Genomic DNA, 22,305 nt, shown 5'->3' on the forward strand with positions numbered 1-22,305 from the left:
CTATAGCCGCAAGTGCTTACCGAATGCTGCACCCCAGCCCACACTATTTCTACGCCCAATTGCCTCCTCGCGGCTTGGATGAGTACTACCAAGATGATTATTTATTGAATATCACCAAGAGTGGAAACTAGCTGCAATCGCATGCCACCATGGGAATTGTGGGCACTGTGAGAATCAGACTGGCAGCAAGTGCAAAGTGCTACGGATTAGACTTGTCGGCTCTAAGGTGTTAGTCAGTTCTGTTAGTTCAGCATGCCAGTTTCTGGCATTCAATGGCTATCACAGATGTGTCTAAATAACAGTGTGATGAGCACTTAACGCATGTTCTCGCTTATGAAACAGCGACGCGAAAAACATAACTTAATGGGTACAACAAACAATAAGTGTGGGCGACATCGACAAGCGTAAAAAGGAATATACTACCGCCAATGCCCTCCATGGTCGTCGGTTGGGGGCCGCTTCTGGCCAGCAACAAAAAGCAAGCGATGGTGACGGTGTTCTGTATCAAATTTTTTCGCTTGCCACCCACACTATCCATTTGCTGTACCCACTGAGTTACAATAGTCGCGTCACCGTCGCTGCATGCGGTTACCCCCTTGAAGCATGCACTGCTTGCGCTGCTGAGCACGAGGTCGCGGGTTCGATTCCCGGCCGCGGCGGCCGCTTTTCTGATGGAGGCGAAAAGCAAAAACGCCCGTGTGAACGAGATTTCGGCGCACGATAAAGATCCCCAGGTGGTCAAAATTAGTCCGGAGCCCTCCACTACGGCGCGCCTCATCGCCTGCGTTGTGTCGGCGCGTTAAACCCCACAATCAATCAATCAATCAATCAATCGAAGCATGCACTGCCTCAGGCCGGTGCAATGAGGCGACATACATGGCGACTTGACAAGCCGACGCATTTATACAATTTAATCGCGCTTTGCGCATGTGCTTGAAGACTTACCTGCAGTAACAGGCTTCGCCTCTGTTGGGCAAAACAAATTAACACAACATGAAGGCATCACTCTTGCATCTCTAGCTATTGCGTCTGTTTCGCCTGCCAAAGCGCGTAGCAGACAATATATATTGAGAGGAAGCAAGAACACAGTTTAAGACAATGTAATATTTTATTTTAAGCTACATGTTACCAAAAAAACAAAACAAAAACATAATTGATAAATACATCTGGGACGGCCCACTGTTACCTGGCGGTGTGAATCAAATTCGAGACGCCTGCTTTCTTTTCGTTCTAACCGCAAAATTGATTTCTCGGTATTTTTACACAAAGTATAATTTATTACTGGTGGCACTTTCGGCAGCAACGTTTTAAACAAAACGCAATTTGTGTAGCCACGAAGCCGCTGCTGGCCACACCACATCGCACTTGCAGCCGAAGTCCACTGTACTGTGGCGGCACCCATGGAGATACGGAGCGCTTTCGCAGAATGGCGTTGGCACTAGCGCCAGATTCCACTCCAGGTGAGCTAGTGAGAAACTCTATGGGATCAGCACCATCCAAGACAGTTGTAACCATTCACCTCTTCTTATATTATATTGGCTTAGGCTGAAGGCAGGGCTTTCTGGGTGTTGGCATTACTGTCAATTTCCCATGTTCCTTGGTGTTTTTTGAGACTAGGGATAACTGTAAGGTCGTGGAGTACTCCAAGAACATTTTTTCAGGTTTCCCTATTACAACATCTCCTACATTCAACCTCCAGAGGCCAAGTCGCATGACATGGCGGGGGCCGGATGGCAAACCAAGGCAGAGGGGGTTGTGCAAAGAAAGGGGGTGAAGGGGGTGGCTATAAGCGCTAAGATGGGGGACAATCTTTCTTTGCTCCTGTCCAACACCATTTGAGGTCAGAAGTGCCATATCGGCCGTCAGGTAGGAAGTGACACGGCATGTGGCCCGCAGGTTGCCGACCCCTGCTTCAGTGGATCTGTGGCTGTCGGTAATCGTTGCTTAATTAGATCTCCAGTCCTCCCCCTCTCGCCTGCCAACTGCTGGCCCACAGGCGCCCCCCGCCACTTGGTCCCGTGCCTCCTCTCCTCCCCTAACGAACCGCAAAAGAATGCACAGCCGTGGCTGGAGCCCACTTCTTCCAACTAGAACAGGCACACTACACGCTGCTCACGCACGGCTCAAGGCCCCAGCTTCAGCTCACGCCGCAACTTTTGCAGCTCGAGCACCAGCATCTGCCGCTTGACCAGCTCCGTCTTCCTTTGCTGTGCGAAGTAGCGCTTGTGCTCGACAAACAGGTCCGCCTCTGCGGCGGCCTTGCGCTTCTCCTCGGCCCGAAGGGCGGCCACGGCCGCAGCTCTGCGCGTCTCTTCCTCCGACCGTATCCGCTCCTGGACCAGGAACATGGTCTCTGCCATTGCCCGCTTCTTCTCCTCCTCGCACTTCCTCAGGGACTCGGCCAGGAGCAGCGTCTCGGCCACTGCCCGGCTCTGCTCCGCCTCTGCCCGCAGCTGCTCGGCCACCATCTTGCGCTTGGTCGCGGCCAAGACGTCCAGCTCCAGCTTCGCTTTCCGCTCGGCCAGGCCCGGGCTGCCGCACGACGAGAAGACGTACCGCCTCCTGGCGCACCTGCCGCCGGGACGCACCGCCTCCGGAGGGGAGGCCACGGCCGGCTCCGTGGGGGGCCCAGGAGAGGCCCTGCTGGAAGCCGCCCCCGCTTCCCCGCCTCCGCAGAAGTTGTCCGTGGCGGCCGATGCCACCTCATCGCTTTCCACTTCTTTCTTGACTTGCACGCCCGCTTCCCGAGTGGCCAGTTCCACCTGCTGCACAAAGCTGTTCGCGCTGCTGCTGCCGGGACCTTGCAGTGTTGGCACGATGAACTCGGCGCCACTTGGCTCGTTCGACCTGTGAACAACCCGACCACCAAACATTTGGACAAGAAAAAGCAAACGAGGCAATGGAGCTCAAGACTGCAATTCAATGAGTGGGACGGGGTGGTGACACCACAAAGCACGTGTTCAGCTTCCACTGCAGTGTGCAGTGCTCACAGCTTGTGAAAAAACCCCCTTGGTGATGGAGCCCCTCACAATTCTGGGAGTGTTGCTGGCCTTCCCTATTGCTGCCGGTGATGTCACAGTTGCATCGTGCAAAGTGCATCCACTGGTTATTTTTAAATGCAGTCTTATCCAAGCCCAGCATTCCTTAGAATGCTGTTTGAAGAACACACAAGCAGATTTCTTCTTCCTCTTTTCCTGTTTTTATTCGTTACTCTGCATATGGATGACCCTACACATACCTCAACTCCCAAGAGAACTTGCTGCTGTGTGCTGTTAAACTGACATTTTCTTTTACTGCATTGTCGTTTGAGTGTTACTTCTCTATTTAACGGACGACCCCCTACTGTACTACTGTACAATTAATGCACGGCATATGAACGAAGATGCCAAATAAAATTGAGTGGGACAGGTTACGGCACTTTGTTGCCAGGCATTAAATTGTCTTTTTGCCAACCTTGCCCCTCACATGTGTGACAAATGTACAGTTCACTGTACTCTGTAACCGACTGATTGAATAAACTGAACAGCCTTAAAATGAACCAACCAACTGCAGTCGACTGTGCAGCTTCACGACAAACATGAGGAGGCCAACAGGTAGAGGAGGCCCTGTGCGTAGAGAATTTGCAATGCGTTTGGATGCCAGACCTCGGCTGGTGTGTCAGTGGGGCATCCTTCGCCGCTGTTCCTTGCAAGAAACTCACCTTGAGCGAGCAGAGCTCACAACGGCTGCCGAGCCTGCTGCGGGCAATAGAATGCTTTGGCACCCGACCTTGGAGTTTTACGATACGTTCCTATGCGCAAGAAGTACCCTAGCCCATGTACAAATGTGCCCTTCCTGAGCACACGCTGAGGTTTCAAACTGGGCTGCATGTTTCCGTTTTTGTTTTTACTTATTTATTTAGAAATATTGCAAGCAGCAGTGCTGCCCAAACAGGAGAGGGTTACAAAACGTGATTATACAAGGCATGTTCAAACACACCAACACTTGCACATACCATAATTGATACGGGCAAGCAGTTTTATTGCTCTATGGTGTTAGGAAAATGAGCCTTCGGAAATATTTTGGTGCAGGCAAATTACGGTCGTATGGTTCTGCAGTGATCGATTCTAGATGATCTTTGTGGTGCGGGAAGTAGATAATCTTCGCGTGACAGGCCAGTTTTGTTGTCGTACAGTAGATAGAGAAATTTGAGGCGGGCGACTTGCCGGTGAAGTTGAAGTGGTGGCAAATCGAGAATCTTTATCATCTTTGTTACCGATGACAATGTCCTGTAATTTGACAAAATGAACTGTGCAGCAAGAGGTTGGATACACTCAACCTTGGTAATATTGTTGGCATGAAACGAATCCCAAACTATTGACGCGTACTCGAAGACTGGGAGAATCAAGGTGCGATAAGCTTCTAATTTAATATTAGAAGGAGATCCTTTCAGTTTTCTTCTCAGTAAGCATAGCTTCTTAAAGGCTTTGTTGCAGATATTATCGATATGCACATTCCCTTTCAGGTAATTAGGAAGTCCAAGTATTTGACAGACGTTACAACTTCGAGAGCACGGTTTTTAGTAACATAAGTGTGAATAAGCGGATTTTTCTTCGTGGTAACAACCATCGAAACTGACTTTGAAAAATTAATTTCCATTCGCCTCTTATCACGCCAGTCCACGAGCTTACAAACACTTTCACTCAATGCAGCCTGACAAGAACCACTCTTGATAGTAGAGTAAACAACGCAATCATCTGCAAACAAGTTGACCTTCATGTTGTCACCATATCATTAACGTACTCTAGGAACAACAAGGGTCCCAACACTGAGCCCTGTGGCACTCCTGATTAGACGCATAGACTATCTGGCCTAACACCATCACATCCAACAGACTGGGAATGGTGTTCAAGGTAAGCCTTCAGCCAACGAATCATAATGTCGGGTAAACCAATCTCTGTAAGCCTAGCCACAGGTAAATTGTGCAGCACCCGGTTGAATGCCTTTGACAAATCTGAAAATATTGCATCTATTTGTTGGTGATTATCGATTGTGGCTGCAAAGTCATGAATGACAGTTACTAGTAGTGTTAATGTAGATGCATACGCCTAAATTTATGCTGGTACTCAACAAAAAGTTATCTTCAAGGTGCTTTGATATATGGCTTGATATTACATGTTTGAGTATTTTGCAGCAGGTACTAATCAATGAAATCGGCCTACAGTCTTTTTGCATCTAATAGGTCACCTGATCTGGGTATAGGAATCACCTTCGCCGTCAACCAGTCATGTGGCAAATCGCTCTGATTGAGCGATGCCCCAAAAAGTACATAAAAATAGTGCAACAGTATTTCAGAATATCGTTGAAGAAAGATGTTTGGGATGTCATCAGCGCCACAAGATTTCCTTGCATTTAAAAGAAGCGCGCATATACTGTCTCGGTGTAATACCACATCAGGAATTGGAATGTGTGTTGATGATGCGCATGATTCTTCGTTCTGGGTACCGAGGGATGCAAGTTGCGAGAAAGACTGGAAAAACATGGAATTAAATCTGTTTGCACTCTCTTTGGGGACAGTGGTAGTTTTCCCATCAATCTTGAGTTGCTTGGTCTGCCGCTTATGTCTGATAAAAAGAGCCAAAATTTCTGGAGCCATTCCTTCAGGAATGTTGAAAGGGTTTGGCTGTAAAACGTACTACGTGCACTGCGCAACTTGACGAGCCGGTCGTCCTTCAGGGTGCGGAGTTCAGAATTTTGTATCCTCGCTTTGCGTTTTAGCTGAATTATCTGTCGTGTGATCCAAGGGTTGTGGTGCCTAATTTTCTTTTAGCGCAATTGAACATATGAAGAAATACATGACGTGACGAGTGTTTTAAATCTGTCCCAAAGATATGAAATGTCACCACCAAGCTGAAATTCATCAAGACTAAATGCAAGCTGTCTAGGCTGGCTTCATCATCTGCCGCTGAAAAGTGTTCTGTTGTGTTTTATGGCACATAAGCAACTTAGGCTATCATGCACCAAACAGAAGGTTTTGTGTATTTTGTGGGTAATAACTGATTGTTACAGCACGTTACAGTCTTACAGCTTGTTTAGAAGCCCTGCTTCTTTTATAAAACTAAAAATGGAGGAAATTTTAACAAGTGCGTTTTCTCCTAAAAGTAGACTGGGGTGAAATGGAAGGTATCATAGAACAGCCTCAAATGCTTTCCTCTCAGGACCTCAAATTTCGTACATGAGAGTAACATGTGGTTTACTGTTAGCTCTTGGTCGCATTCCTCACATCTTGGTTTATCTTCCTTCATAAGAAGAAAGTTATGTGTCAGATGTGTATGTCCAATGTGGAGACGACATAAAATAACTTCTGTGAAGCGTTCATGTTTGCTTGATTCCCACTCTGCTATAGTGGGTTTAACAATGTGAAGTTTGTTGTTTGTTTCGTTATCCCATGAGGACTGCCATGTTTCTCTCAGTTTACTCCGTATCAATTTCATACAGTCGCTATGAGGAATACGTACATGTGTTACTGTTTTGCTACCAGCCTGTGCAGCATATGAATCGGCTCTCTCATTACCATTCATCCCAACATGGCCAGGAACTCAAAACAACTTAATTTCTTGTCCCTGTGTTTTTGCGGTCACTAAATTGTGCATTATGTCTCCTCTTATGGGCTGAGCTGCATTTTTGTAATGCAGGGCTGTGATCGTGCTGAGCGAGCCTGTGTAGATAACACTTTTCGGAATGCTTTCCTTCCTTATTCTTTCTACAGCCACAGCAATGGCACAAGACTCCGCTGTGAAAACCGAGGCGCACTGCGCCCTGTTGCACCACAACGGAGTAGGATCGCGCATGCGCCGGTGAGACGCGCCTCCTCGCCTCGTGAAACGTTCGGTTCTCCGTCACTTTGGGTGTGATTATTTTTCTTTTTTCCATGCCGGGCAAGCACGGGAGTATGCTGCGTGGTTGCCCTTGCAGTTCACACAGAGTTGTTGTTCAGTTGCGCAGTTCTCGGCAAGGTGTTCGTTGGAGGCACATTTGGCGCATGTCTCTTGGCCCCGGCAGCTCAGAGAGCCGTGGCCGTAGTGTTGGCCTTTGTAGCATCGGCGTGGGTTTGGTATGCAGGGTCTAAGTTTCATCTTTGTGTAACCCACCTCTACAGATTCTGGAAGGATGCTTGATGCGAAGGTGAGGACGATGTGCTTAGTCTCAATTTCTTTGTTCTCCCGTTTGATTTTGATTCTGTAGACGTTTGCGACATTTTGTTCTTTGAGCCCTTCGAGACGCTCCTCCTCGGACAAGCACTTGCGGTCGTCACCTGAGATGACCCCACGGACTGCATTGAGTGATCGGGGCTCGCTGACAGTTACACAGATCTCTCCAAAAGACGTTAGCTGTGGCAGTTCATCACACTGATGTTTGTAGAGTAGTTCTAGGAGGAGGACTCCATTGGCTAGCTTCTTGATCTCGTAGCCCTCACCAATGGTGGCTGTTAGCGTTTTGCAACTACAAATGGCGACACAAGTCGGGCAGTTTTGTCGGGGTCGTTACTGTGCACCACATGGGAGCGTGGAAAGTTGACATTTCTCGTGCAAAATTTCGTGGTTACATTGGTGCCCCCTCTTTTACGAGAGGGATCAGTTGATCGAAAAAAGGAAGCCATAAAATGAGAAATCTGTTCGGCCATGGTGCCAGCCGCCCACCATGGAGCACAACAAGAGGACGGGACAGGAACTCACGACAAGTCCTGCCCACGCCAGTTGTACACCACGACTATGACCAAATACGGCTGACCTCAGGGTTGTTCGCCACACAAGGTTAACCCTAGCCGCCAGGAAAAACAGAAGCTGAGAAGCAATGAGATGGCAGGAGAGTTGTTAGATGAAGGGGAGGACAGGAAAAGACGACTGCCGGTTCCCCCCGGCTGGCTCAGACCGGAGGTGCCGTCTATGAGAAGCGGAGGCCAAAGTGGTGTGTTGCCTTCGCCAAGGGGCCTTAAAGGTCCAAGCACTCTGCGTCGGCTCAACCACCAGGATCCTCTTTTCGCTGGACACGGCGCTGCCACGCACGGCTACACGTGGGTGCTCGGGGTCCGTGGTGTCGCACAGTATACACAAACATCTGCTTTAACAGATGCCCCCCGTGGGGATCTGCCGCTGAAAAATCGGGGAATGTATGGACAGGATGAGTTTTCTTTTTTTTTTAGGCACATTTAATGACAACTGGATGAGCTTGCTATCTAAAATACCCTTGGACGTAGTTATGGAAGAGTTTCCGGAAAAATGAGTAAATATTAGGTCAAGCGTTGATAGCACTGTTTCTGTGAAACGAGTGGGAATTTTCACTAGCTGCTCTAAATTGAAAAAAGTGCAGCATCAAGGAGCAGACGTACACTCTCCGTGTCCTGATTGCCAGAAATTGACATCTCGTTCCAGTCGATGCATGGCAGGTTAAAATCGCCAGCCAATATTGATTTGTCGTTTGGGTGGAGCATGCGCTCTAGGTACGCATTGCTACGGGCAACTATTCACAAGAACACATCCCTTAATGAGGACACAGCTCTGGTTTACTCGCACGTCCGAGCCATTGAGTGCCGCGATCTCCGCCTCCGTCTTCCTCCTCCCCAGTCCATCTCACCGGCTCACAGCCCCAGGGGGATTGTCCTTCTCCCCAGCTACATTACAAGTGTCTTCTTGATCCCTAACGGCATTTAGAGGTGCCATATAACTTGATGGGCTTCTGGGTGGCTGGCAAACGACGCTAAGAATGGCAGATAACTAATGATAATCGATTTGACATGACATGCTTTTGTGCTCGGGAGTCGAACGGAGTCGACTTCATTTTTTAGCATCAGTGCCACTCCTCCGCCCCACCCGAGACGACCTCGTCTAACTAATTTGTGTGTCGATGGGATAATTTCAGAGCCTAGGATGCTCGATGAGAGCCATGTTTCGGTTACTGCTAGAATGTGGGGATCATTAAGAAATATAACTTCCTCGAGCTCTTTACATCTACTGACCAGACTTCTAGCATTCCTCAGAATTATTTGCAGCGGTTTGGTATTGCATCAAGAGGGACTGGTTGAAGATTTGGACTGACAGCTTGGGACTGCACTGGCTGATGGATGGATGGAGGCAACCAGGCCTCTCCATCATCCTGGCGGGGTCCTCCACTCGGTGTCAGCTTCTGCTACTCCTGCGGTTCGTCGCCCATGAAGGCGCCTCCCCGTCGTTTTCGCTCGGCTTCTGCCTTTCGAGAGCGTCCAAGACCTGCTGGACAGCCCATGATTGTAGGATTCGGGCTCATGGAATAGGATAGCACATGATTTACCCTCGTCCCACACATAGGTAGTGTCGTCCACAAGAAGGCGGTCATAGTCCAGTGTTACTTTACACCCCTGATATTTAAACTGTTTGCCATACTACCACAGCTTTGAGTGTTTTGTGAAAGTATTTTTGCTAAAGTCACGGTTAATCGACAATTTTGTTCCTTTTAGTTTTTAGCAGTCTCGAAGCACGGACACTCTTTTAATTTTAGTCGAAAAAGTTGCGTATAACAGGACAGGGCTCATCTGCTTATTTCTTACCTACTCTGTGCACTCTTTCGACAGTTTTCGTTACAACATCCAGTTTTTCACAAAAAATTTTATCGACTACGTGTTCTGTGAAATGGATCTCATATGGGGTTTTGGGAATGCCAAAGATCATCAGATTGCAGCGTCGACTGCTATCCTCAAGGTCATCTAGTTTTACTTGTTGTTCGTGCACCAGCTTTTTCAGAGAACAAACTTCCAATTTCAAGTCGCTGATTTCTTCTGCATGCTGTGCAATAACTTTAAGCGTGTTATTCAGCTCGGCGAGACGCGCATTCATTGTTTCTTCCAACACCAACTGTGAGGAGGCAATTTTTTCTATGGACTCCTGAAGAACTGTTTGCATGTCATTTATAAGTGTCGTGGCTCTGTCGGGAGGCCCCAGGTCGCTTTCCACACCCCCCGCTAACAAAAGCAAAATAACACCACAAGCATCTTGAACCACTGAGACACACGGAAATCGTATTTTGAACGAACCTGTACAAAAAGGGCAAGAGGGGTCATTGTTGCGTCTGCGGTCGTCCCGCCGTGCCCTCTGAAGCCATAGGTAGTGTTGTCTAAAAGCTAGCTACCACTTCCTTTCCCCCCTTGTTCAACTTTAACCCATGGAGAGAGAGAGAGAGAGAAAAAAAGAAAAAAGCATTGCACTGTTTCACGTGAAAATTATAAATTTATTTTTAGTTTAAATTTTTAGAGGCCAAAGAACACTAATTTACCTCCTTTATTCTTAAAATGTTTTAAGCATTGGGAAAACAATTTCGCGTTTCTTTTAAAGAGTCTGCTTGCCACCACCCTGCAACTAAAAAACGAGTGCACTTACTCGCTGCTGGTCTGGGTGGAAATCCTGTGGTTGCAGGATCCTGGAATGAAGGGGAAGAAACACAGACATTCAGTAAACGATACTTGGAATCAACACACTTGCCTACAGATTGTAGGCCAGCATAATGAAGCTTTGTTTAAGCAAAGTGCCTGTAACTGCACATTGGGACGCCAGTGCTTAAACAAACCGATAATGAAATTCGTCAAGCGTACATTTTCTAGTACCAATTAAATAACACCACCTCAAACACCGTTCACCGACTCTTCTGGCGACAACATTAAGAAGCACTGGTAAAACATTTTGTAGCTCCACCAACAATGTTCAGGCTGCCCAGCCAACGGGATCATTGCTGGCAACCACGGCACTGCACTGCAAAGCATCAGCTGCCCTCTGCCGCAGGTGCAGCCTGCTGCCAGCCGCAGCGGCCTGCAGCGGCTGTCGCACTGAACAGGCCCCGGGGGCAGCAACGTGAAAGAAAGCGCTGGCTTTATGCGTGGAGGAAAAGAGAGATCCGCCAAGAACGCCTGTACCACAACTCATGGGGCAGAAGTTTCTCGGCTGCATCCTCTGCTGGGAGTGCTGTGCTTCATAACCCAGGGGCACGAGTCCTATGGTCTACTTGTCTTTTGGCCTTTCAGTCATACCTATGGCTGCCGCTAAAGAACTAGGCTAACAATAAAGAAGAGAAGAACATACTTCTAAATTGCTTTTCCATAAAAATATCACCTGTGTAATGACGACAGGCCATGCATGCTATCTTTGTGATTAGCCGCAAGTTTTGTTAGCGCATCGGCCACCTGGTTTTACTTCGTGGGAAGGCCCCCTTTGGTCGCCATTGCCTGGAACAAGCAGAAATGCTCCACAAGCCGGAAGCACCAGAACATTTCATGGATTTGTAGCAGATGCTTCTTTGCATGTGGTGCCACCTAAAAGTGTCGGCAGGCCAAATTAATCGCAATTATCACCGCTCCCAGGCCAGAATGAGGTCACACTTCATGTCTCAACTGTATGAGTAGCAACAAAATTGTTGTTATTGGTTTGGTGCGAGATTATCACATGAGGGCAGCACATGCACCTCCATTAGAAAAGTTGTCTAGAAAGCTTGTGGGTGACTTGCTCAAAAACGGGAGAAGAAAAAAGGAACAAAATGACAACGCCATTCATTGCAGTGCAGACCGTGCTTAGGGACTGAGTGAATAGGTGGCACAAGCCCCATTGGGCAAGCCATCCATCCACCCCCCCGAAACCTCTAAACATCTGCACTGATTCATTTCATTTCATTTTTCATTTATTCTCCAGATCAACCGCTGGACGGCCTCCTGGGCTATAAGCTGCAGCTTGACTAGGCCCAGGAGCCGTTCCCAACAAGCATGTTCACGCATCCTATACAATCGAATACACCCACAGCACGCACACTTTATGAAAAGATATGAGGAACGATTAGACTTACTATGGGTACGTGGTCATGTTGGGACGCAGGACAGTAAAAGAGCAAACCGACTCGCCCACGAAATTGCACTCTGGGCTCCCTGGGACCGCACCGAGCCCCAGGGAGATCGCATCCCACCAAAACCCATCACACTGAAAGATCTACGACACAGCCCGGAAGCTTACCCTAAACCACACACACACCTAACCAAAGAAGAACAGGTCTTAGTGAGGCAGGCGCAAAACGGGTACCCTCCTAACCCCAGCATGAATGGCCCTTTACCACGGAAGAACACTCCCACAGTGCTCGAAATGCCTGGGAGTGCTGGACCAGTGTCACCTACTCGGCAACTGCAACAAGGGACCAGGGCAAGAAACCATTGTGGGACTCTCGTCGCGTGAAGACCAAACCGCCCTCGCCGCTTACCCCAAGCAAATCCTGGAACGCCACTGTTGCAAGGGACATCAACAAGCCCCCGACAAGGACTCAACTTGGCCCACATGCCGCCGCCTAGGAAGCCACGACAGGCAACCTAGAGGTTCCCTGAACAGAGGGGATCTATACCGGCAAAAGATATATAGAATAAAGCTTTCATTCATTCATTCATTTTGGGTGAAGTGTTTGATACAAAAACGACTTGTGTGAAACTCTATCAAGCAGTCACAGGACTGACACATATGCACTGCACTGTGCGCCCCAGCAGCAGATGACAACAGGGTGAGGAGGATAACGCAAAAACAGCTTGCAACTTCATGGTAATACAGAGAGCTGATTTACGAGAAGGCACCAAAATAAATAAATACACACAAAGAATATGGCTGTGTGACATTCTATGGCTCAACGCACCTGTACTCAAAATGAGTACAAGCACAGCCAGACCAGTCTGGTATAGAAGTATGACCTTTTTGAACAACTGTCTTTCCTACCGTCAGCTATTCCAGGGTGAGTGAAATTGTGGTGTTTATTTACCCTCTGCGATATTTCTCATTTACGTCTATGAGCAAGAAGACCCGTTGCATCAGTGTGGAAGTTCAGAGGTGAAGTGCAGTGCAACGCCTAGCTGCACGTCAAGTTTAAACAAATAACTAGTGGGTAAACAGAGAGAAAAATTTGTGTCTAAACAGTGTTAACCAAGTTGCATTGAACGCAATGCACCAGCTGAGGGCACAAAAAAGAAATCTTTAAGACGTACCAACAGAAGAACTGAATGCTTCATATGAATGTCGATGAATGAAAAGAAAAAAAAAAAAAAAAAAGAGCAGCAAGGGCGTATCCCCCAAGGAGGAAGGAGCCCAGGATGCTTGCTAACGGGCAGACGGCTTTCCACTTATATTCCGAGCTCTGTATTACACTACAACTAACTGGAAGCCGAGGTACGTGTAGTTTGTTGGATAACCTTTGCAGGTGAAGTAGCACCAAGTCTTCAACTTCTGGAGGGTATGTCAATAGTAGCTCCGTGTATCCCGCAAACAAGACGTTTTTCAGCAGCTTACGTTCCTGCGCATGAAGTGGTGTGCAAACCACTTATCTTGGCAAGTACTTGCACAACACTTTCAGGAGTTTCTGCTAGGCAAGCTACAAGGTGTGACCGCTTTATGCAGGCTTTCTGACTAAAGTGACGAGACATCCTGATTTCGGAGGGACATGTCCCGGTTTTGCGGCTGTAGTCCTGCTGTCCCGGCAGCCCGCTTGTGGGACGCTGTATCGTCCCACATTTGGCAAAAACTACGAGGGCAGGTATCAAGCCCAGTGTCACAAATAAAAAGCTGGAGGAATGGAAGAGCCAGATGAAACCGTTTTTGGAAGGAAATAGTGCAGATGATAGGACTAAGCAAGCAACCCTTAGTCCCAACGTCTGAGCTCTTTTCTTGAAGTTACAGTGTACCAACACGCCGTTCAGCAGACAGCGTTTGAGGAACAGTGGGTGAACGTGCTTCAGCACTTCAAGCATTGCAACAATATCAAGGCAATCGTCGAGTACCCCATGTGCTTGCCAGGCAAAAACGCACCCGTGGAAAGGTAGTTTTCTTGGATGAATAACATGTGGACTGCAGAGAAGACACACCTTCATTTGACCACACTAAAAGCAATGGAGGTGAATCCGCACGTGAAGTGCGTGTGGTACTACACATACATCACCGAAAATGAAGAACTGTTGGGGGCAATTAATTCAAGCAGGAAGTGTCAGTTACTGGCCGGGAAAAAACCTGGAGGACCAGAAAGGCCGCATGGTGCAGGTGCCGGCATACAAAGTGCAATTTGTAATTTAAGCCATGTGCCACGTTCTTCCTTACCCCCGTTTCACTTTAGGGCCTGAGGAATATGGTCACTTTAGTTCTCACAGATTTGGATTCACTGATTCAGCGATCAGAGAACTACGTGATCGAAAACTGCCTCGACATGAGCACTTTTGACACTTATAACGCCCTTAAAAGGCTTTTCCGTGCCCCCATACGGACCCGTGACACCAATTAAAAACTGACACCGACCATGAGTGTTTATAAAAACGAAAAAAGACGTTTCGGTTCGGGAGCCGAAACGTCTTTTTTCGTTTTCATAAACACTCGTGGTCGGTGTCAGTCGAAACGTCTTTTTTCGTTTTTATAAGCCCTCGTGGTCGGTGTCAGTTTTCAATTGGTGTCATGCGTTTCCCAGACCAGACGGGCCTCCGTCCAACGCTTGATTTTCACCCATATACGGACCCATACAGCAATGCATTTGCGACTGAACGTCAGTTGCTCGTAGTTGAAAAGCATGTCAACATACGCTCACCGGGCGAGTTCTCGGCTCCGGACGAATTGTCGGAGTCCTCGATTCGAGCGTTCGCAACATCCTGGAGTCCGGGTCGATGCTTAAGTAGGCCTTCCATGGCGCTGTAATACTTCCATGTCGATTTTTGACCCGGACGCAGAATCCGCCGCTCCTGACGCCAGCAAAAGCAAGCGCGAAAAGCACCCCCGCATTGACTTGGAGATCGTGCGGACGGTTGGGTAAACAGCAAGCAAGAAATGCAGGCAGCGGATATTTTAGTTGCCACAGATATTACTCACATGATTATAGCGCGATTTCAAGTTTTTCCAGTGGCACCTTATCTGCTGCCACGACCAGTCGTAGCCGAGCGGTGACAGGTGCTCTTCGATAGTAATAAATGTTTGCTGGTTGCGCTGCCGTTTGGACTGCAGCACGTGAACAAAGTTAAGGTCTCTGATGAGGTTCAACACAGTCAAAGTCGCTTGGTCTGTCCAAAACACGCGACCGCCACCATCGGGCGCGGATGAGGCCATTTTGTTGCGGACAGACTGGTGCAGGCTCCTGTTCTGTGGGCCAGCTGCGCGCGACCTCCGCGCCGCTCGTCGTTCGCCGGAGCGGCTAAAAGGAGGAAAGAAATCCTTGGGTCACGTGATCAAATCGTGACGTCACTTGACTTGTTTTTGTGCGCCTAGGGACAACGCTGAAGTAGGCGCAGCATTTCCCTGGGTGAACGATTTGCGCTGTCAGTACCCAGAGTGTGTTTGTGTTGATTGCTACCAAATGAAGCTGCAGATGCGTGAATATACCGTGAATGCTTGTATTGGTGCGATCTCCGTATCCGACATACCTACTGCGTCATTTCAAGAGAGTCTTGCAGCCTGAGCCATCGCCTCCTGTACCTGAGCTCAGCCAGATTGAAGGACTCTGGCTCAGCGTAGATCAACCATGCCGGTCTCCGGCGTTTGCTGTCACAGACACGGAAGAGCGCGGAAAAGAGGGCATCTATGCGCTCATTTTCCCAGCAAGGTCAGTAACATCGTTATTTTATGTTTGTTGTAGTTTTTGTGTTTATACTACTGTGCTGTGAACCCTAAAGCTGCGTGAATTCTTGCTTACGCGGCCACCTAGCTCGGCCTCCTAGCTGTCATTCTCATTCCCGATCGTATTGGGATGTTAACGATTTTTGTATAATCTTGAATCACATTTAGCGTGCGCTGCATGCTTGGGCGAGGAACAGACACAATGGAAAACGACAAACCAGACGTTGGCGCGCAAACCAACACCTGCTTCGTGTATCCAACGTACGTGTGGATTCTTTTCCCACTCCCTGTTTCTCACCCAAGTATGCAGCACACGCTAAATTCAAATTACGATGCTATGTCCTTTCACACTCCGGCCGCAGTTTCAAGCGTTTCATTGTTCCTTTTGTGCAGGAGCCCATAACATTGCTCAAGTTTGATCGAACCGGTGGCGTGTGCTCCCCGAAGCGCTGTCCTGGCTGTTTGTAGTGCAGTGCCTCGATCGTAAGTATGCATGTGTTTGATAGCGTTAATCTCGCGAGTATGCCGTGTGCACGCATCAACGTTCTAGCTCTTCGGGCAGTGAAGTTGCGTTGCGGGACTTCTGTACAGAGAACGTAAGTATATCGCGGCCAAAGAGGAAAAAAAAAAAAAACAAAAAAACGTGAAACCGTGAGCCAAAAAAGACGGAAGAGGGAGAGAGAAAGGAAGACCAAATCACGGCGGCAGAATCAAATCATCCGAAGGGCTGTGAAGGTTATGCAACATTTTGGGCCCTTTATGAGGAGGCACCAGGAGCAACTGTCAGTAAAGTGTACATTGAAAGTGAATGGAAGAAGCTGCGTATGGGACAAATGGTATGTGGCAGGGCATAAAGCCATTGAAAATTTGAAAGCGCACAAATAACGTGTACAGGCAGGAGGGACACACACAAGCACTTACTGGCAACTGCCGTTTTGTAGAAAAACATGAAGTTTATATAAGAAAGAATTAATAGATTGAAGAAATATGGTGCTGATTAGCGCATGGTCCTGCCCGTGTAGAGTTATAGACGATTTGCTGACACACTTGTTACTATGTTCATCGATAAAGAAGCCGTTCCCTAACAATCTGATCATTATGCCTGTGCAACATCACAGTCTCATCAAACAAAGAACGACACCCACACTTTTTATAATGCGCAGGAAGATTTGCACCCGTTGAATTCGTGATCGTAAACAAACGCTCCCTGAGATGGACACTTAGACAGCGTCCTGTCTGGCCCATATACACGGACTTACATGACAACGGAATACTGTAAATCATGCCAATCGCACAACGAACTAAAGGCTGCGCATGGTTAACACCGCACTCATTTCTCCCTTTCCTCTGATTATCCTTGTTATTAACAATGCAGCAGAGATTTATGACTTTTGCTTTTGCAGATAACACACAGGACGATGCGCTGTGTGTTCTTTTTCTTGTAGTGGGTTGTCCTGTGTGATCTTATTCCACGTCGCCATCTTTTACGCATTTTGTTTTTCAAAGATGTATTATTAGCCTACCCAACTTTAAGTTGTGCTGACACAGCATTTAATCCTGTTCCTGCAGCATCTACATAGGAGGGCTTCCAGTGGAAAAAAAGAAGTGCTTGGACCTGGCCCCTACGATGTTGGTGCAGGGCCTGGAGGGCAAGCCTTTGTCTACGTACTTTCTGGGTACCCATGGAAAACAGGTGAATGCCTCCACAAGTGGCTGTTTTTGTGGTACACTCGAAATTAGCTGCAGGCAGACTTCGTGTGCTCGCAGACCATCCTGGTAGTATGACAAGCAAATATGTAGCTGTGGCCTAGTTACTGACGGGAAGACTTAATAATAAAAAAACAACTGCCCATCTGCTGAAACGACAAAAATGGGGGACGTGAAGCTTTGCAAAATAAAGTCCAACACCAAATTAACCAGCCCAGTACTGAGCACCTGTTCCTTATCGGGATGGTCTGCTGCACTGCAGTTGGGCTCTCTAGAGCTTTACTGATGCAGGCAATCAATGACCTTCCGTAGCGTACAACCGTTGTTGTTAGATGGAGGTGTGCATTTTCTGTGTAATTCTCCATGTCCATGCAAATCCAAATTGCTTCGACTGTGCTGCAATGGCGCAATGGGATAGACTTCAGCTTCATAACACGAGGGACCTAGGTTCAGTTCAGATCACGGGAGGCGTTTTAATGTTTTTTCACTTCACCCACGATCGTCATCAGAAAAAGTTGGTTTTCCTGCTGTGCATTTTGGGTGGACTACAGACACATCAGGGAGAGGCTGGAAGCTTCGTTTTAGTAAATGAAACTGTACCAAGTACAGTATGTGCGTGAAGCTTAAGCATTGTACAGTCATGGACAATTCAAATGCTGAACCGCGGAGCGCACTGACGAAGATACTGGTGTCGTCACCTGGCAGCGGCCCTGGAAAATGCGCGGACATGCGCAGTTGAGATGACGGGAGTGAGGCTGCGTGTCCCACTGCGATATGTTGCCCCCTCCTCGCTCGCATGCTTGCCTTGTCACCATGCCGCCAGAGCACTGAAAACAATTGTTAGCGATGCGGCACGAGATAGTATCTGCGGTGACTGTGTGCTCGGCTAACACGACCGCCTGCTCCCCATGTGTGCCGGCGTCACATTGCCGACATAGCTTTGCATATGGAAGGCAGTAACTTGATCAAATAACGATGGACACCCGGGTAACGCCTACACCATGCTCAGCAATGCCCGCTCCGCGGATTTCTACAAGAAGTGAGGTGCCTGCCAAAAAAAACGAAAAAAATCGGGCCGCCAAAATTGATGTGCAAGAGCAACTGGCCTATAGAATGGTTGGACCTGCATATCTTCTTAATTTTTGTGAATATTAGAATTCTGCCAGTGATTTTCCCAGCCCACACAATGCTTGCAGTTAATGTATATGATTGGATATGAATTCTTGTGGTATATCTATTTGCTACAAGCACTGAATCTGCCAAGTGACTCAGCCTGGACTCCGTTGCACGAAGGCGCATTCTTGTTGGTGGCCAGCTCATTGTTCAATTCCCAAGCCACTGCACCACGAACACAAAACAATGCGGTGCCATCAGAAGTTAGGCGGCATGCATTTATTTTTGTCTCCATTTATGCGCGCTGGTTTTCTTCAAGAAAGCATGATGAGCTCAACAGTATGCTTTGCGAGAGTGTGCATGCATTTCCCACGCAAGCACTGGCCACACCCGCAAGCAATTACGTGCCGCATTGCTCTCAACGCGACCAACACCCTCAGCTGCAGCGGCGGTAGTACATGCAGTGCTTGCAGCGCTCTTACGGCATGGTGACAAGGCAAGCATGCGAGCGAGGAGGGGGCAACATATCGCACTGGGACACGCAGCCTCGCTCCCGTCATCTCAACTGCGCACGTCCGTGCGTTTCCCACGGCCGCTGCCAGGTGACGGCACCAGTATCTTCGGCCATGCGCTCCACGGTTCGAATTTGAATTGTCCATGACTGTACATGAGCCAAGCCAGGGAGGAGTGGTTATAGGTTAAATCATTGTAAAGAAAGATCACAAAAAGTTCAGCGTGAATCACTGAGCTTGCAAACTTGTCAAATCTTGACACTTTATTGTACCAGTCTTTCATGCTCAGCTGAGCAATGGTGGACAGATGGGGGCAACAACTGGCAGAAAGGGCCACTAGCACGCAGTTCATGTGTCTATGTAAATATTCTAAAAAAGTACTGGTATGAAATTTTCGTGTTACATTTTTCCCATTGCTATGGGTGCCTACCTGCCCAGGAATCATAGAATAAAACATTGGATAGTCGACCTCAGGGTATATAATAATTTTGAGCCTAGTAGTTTTGTTTCAGTTTCGGCTTGGACAAAACGAACACCAAGGCGGCCGCCATGAGAGAATGGCACTCTTGATGTCGCTATTCTCATTGCATCATGGTCAGACTGGATGCGCGCCCTAGAGTGGCCCAAGCTGGCCACGGCCGCACGATATCAGTCCCAAAACTGTGACATGATTCACAAGGCAGTGCAGCGTGCACCATCAGCAGCCAGTGTGTTGGCTAAGTCACTGGAGCCCTAATGTCGGCAGTTTGGGGCGAACTGCATGGCGAGGCACTCCACGTATCTTGCTTATGCCAGTATCGAAAGGGTATTCATTCGGAGCTTTCTTGTGCATGCAAATATTAAAATTGATTTAAAATATGTTACCCTATACTGAATGGTTGCTACTAAAATCTGCAGCTACAAAGGAAACTTTTTGCATAGTTATCTCAGCTTTGATATTTGAAATACTCCTTTAAGTAGACGCTAATCATGCTATGAACGTTTAATAGTGGTGCTACTCCTTTAAGGTATTTTTTACTTGTTTTTAGTTTGGAGGTAAGAGAGACCGTAGCATTCTGGCCGCCCATTTCTGGCCATCAGTATTTCTGAGTTGTTCTTCAAAACTATTTTTGCTCGGCACTTCTCTGAAATGTCGAGGACACCTAACTTAACTTAGTCGTGATTAATGCATTATCGTGCAAAGGTGAAGCAATCTCCATCTTTGCCACTTCGGACCACTATAGAATTTGCTGCCCACATAGGGGTGCTCTCCAGCTGAATCAGCCTTAGGTGTCACAGGAGTGAGAGTAAGAACTTTAAAATAGTGTTCGAAATAAGCACAATACAATAGCTTTCTTTTTTGTAACACGTTAACAGGTCGACCAACCTCATGGCGACTGTAGGATGTGACTTGTTTGTAGAAGGGCAAGGTCAGAAAAATAGAGACGAGCAAGTAAGTCATTGTTGCACGACAGCTTCTGCGACACCTAAGTTAAGCTGCCTGCAATTTACGTGCAAATAAAATTGTTTTCAAGATGTTTACAGTATTATTGCCTGGTTCAAGGAGACTGGTATACAACATTTTGAGGAAAGCTGGAGTTGGCCGTGTTTTTATTTGTATTAGGAAGTGTGTGGAAATGTGCCATTTTATTATTTATTTTATAAATTTTGAACTGCTACAGGAACTTTAATTTGTAGATGTAGCACCATGTATTTGGTGCTCTATGTTTATTTATTCAAGATACCCTTATGGCCCCACGGGCATTAATGAGGGGTGTGGTACCTGAGCAGATTAAACGAAGAATAATAACGTAAGAATTCTGCCACGTGCGTACAAGAAAAAATAAAGGAAAAAAGATACAGCAGAAGTGTCAATGTCCACACGCATACTGAAAAACATACACGCAAGAAACACAATAATAGTGTACTGTGTTTAAGCTGTTTGTTCATTTGAATTGTGAATGGGAGGCTCCTAAGGAAACATATGTAGTGCTTGACCAGTTTTCAAAATGCTATTTCTTTTTTACTTTTCAGTGACAGAGGTCTCAACAAGCATCTGGATGCACCTACAACGTTTGTGCTGAGCACCTCTGATATCTGTCATCTTCTATGGCCGTGAAACTGGGAATAAATGAAACTAAAAACTGTCTCCTTCATTTGGTATATTCCTTTTACATTGTGCAGGAACGTGGAAATAACATGGAGTACAATACACAAGCACTTGCACGTCATCGTCCCCTGGTCACTTATCTGGTATTTATGCTGCAGTTTAACCGAACTGCCTGGTAGCCAACATTCACAACCATTTCAAGTTGTACCTCTCAAGTTAAAAAGTTATAAGTCATTTGTCCGAGGAACATGTTAAAGGTCTTCACAAAAAGACATTATTAAAGATTGAGATGCTACACTGCAGGTTCACTTACAACAGCAGGTTCTAAAGATTTTGCATATTTTAATACTGGCCTTCACATCTGCTCTTGAAGCCTGTAGGTTGGAAGCAATCTAATGCTTGCTTTACATCGGTTACTACAAAGGGCTAGTGTCGTAGCAATCAAGCATCCTGCAATAACAAATTTGTTTAGACTTGGAGCCACTAAATAAGCTACGCTACCATCTGTTGCCAATAAATGTGCATTTTGGAATGACCACATCTGGAAACTGACTTGAAGGGGCAGTATCTTATCCTACGTTTCTTTTTAGTTTAAATGTGGCACACTGCGCAAGTAAAACTGCTATTGCGATAACTCCTCCCGGGTACACGCGCGCTTATAGGAAATCTCGCAGCCGTGAACGGAATTTCTCTGATTTTCTCATCGTTCTTGAAAGATGCAGAAACTTAAACGCAGAGGTATAAGTGTCGGAGAAATAATGAAGTCGTCCTCCAAGTTTGATGATTGGTTGGTGCGGGGCAGCAGTAATATTAGGGCCACACAGAGGAGAAATTTTTAAGTTTATGAGAATAAAGGAACCAGTGCAGGACAAACTCGGGGCGACACCATGGACACGTTCAGGCAGGTACGCTCCGCATTAAAGCAAATGGTTCAGCAAGACATCCGTAAAAATTGAAGTAATTACAAAAGGAAGCGTCAGTTCCAGCCGTTTCTTGCGTCGTCTGCTGCTAGACACTGGCCATGCGCCGGCACTGGAATTCCCTAGGAGGCGACGCGCGAAGCCACATCAACCCTGCTCGCTGCAACAACAAATTCCCTAAATGTCTTTAACTTTTGTCCCCAACTGACAGTGGTTTCAGGAGCCAATCAAAACGTGGAACAATTTCCTCCTTTTAGCCGCATGCGTCGTTCGCGGCACGAAGCCAAAAAGAACGGCCGCCGGGGCTGCCGGGGGCATCTACAAACGTCGCCGCTGCCGGTCTGGACCAATGACCT

General features: G+C 47.4%; 1 protein-coding gene across 2 annotated transcripts; it reads right to left on the minus strand.

Annotated features, from left to right (window-relative positions):
* Positions 1-1,089: 1,089 nt before the first annotated feature.
* LOC144152828 (uncharacterized) lies at positions 1,090-15,162 on the minus strand. 2 transcript variants are annotated; one of them, XM_077684309.1, is made up of 4 exons: positions 14,868-15,162; positions 14,584-14,740; positions 10,389-10,428; positions 1,090-2,847 (listed from the first exon to the last, which is right to left on the minus strand). In XM_077684309.1, exons 1-4 carry the CDS (start codon positions 15,099-15,101, stop codon positions 2,124-2,126), a joined length of 1,155 nt encoding a protein of 384 aa, XP_077540435.1. In that variant the 5' UTR covers positions 15,102-15,162; the 3' UTR covers positions 1,090-2,123. The 2 variants fall into 2 exon arrangements, with proteins under 2 accessions (XP_077540435.1, XP_077540436.1); XM_077684310.1 differs by having other exon boundaries at positions 14,590-14,740; positions 14,868-15,161.
* Positions 15,163-22,305: the final 7,143 nt, after the last annotated feature.

Source organism: Haemaphysalis longicornis, unplaced genomic scaffold (assembly GCF_048455015.1).
Source record: "Haemaphysalis longicornis isolate Haplotype H1 unplaced genomic scaffold, Haemaphysalis longicornis Haplotype H1 scaffold_9, whole genome shotgun sequence".
Taxonomy (NCBI): domain Eukaryota; kingdom Metazoa; phylum Arthropoda; class Arachnida; order Ixodida; family Ixodidae; genus Haemaphysalis; species Haemaphysalis longicornis.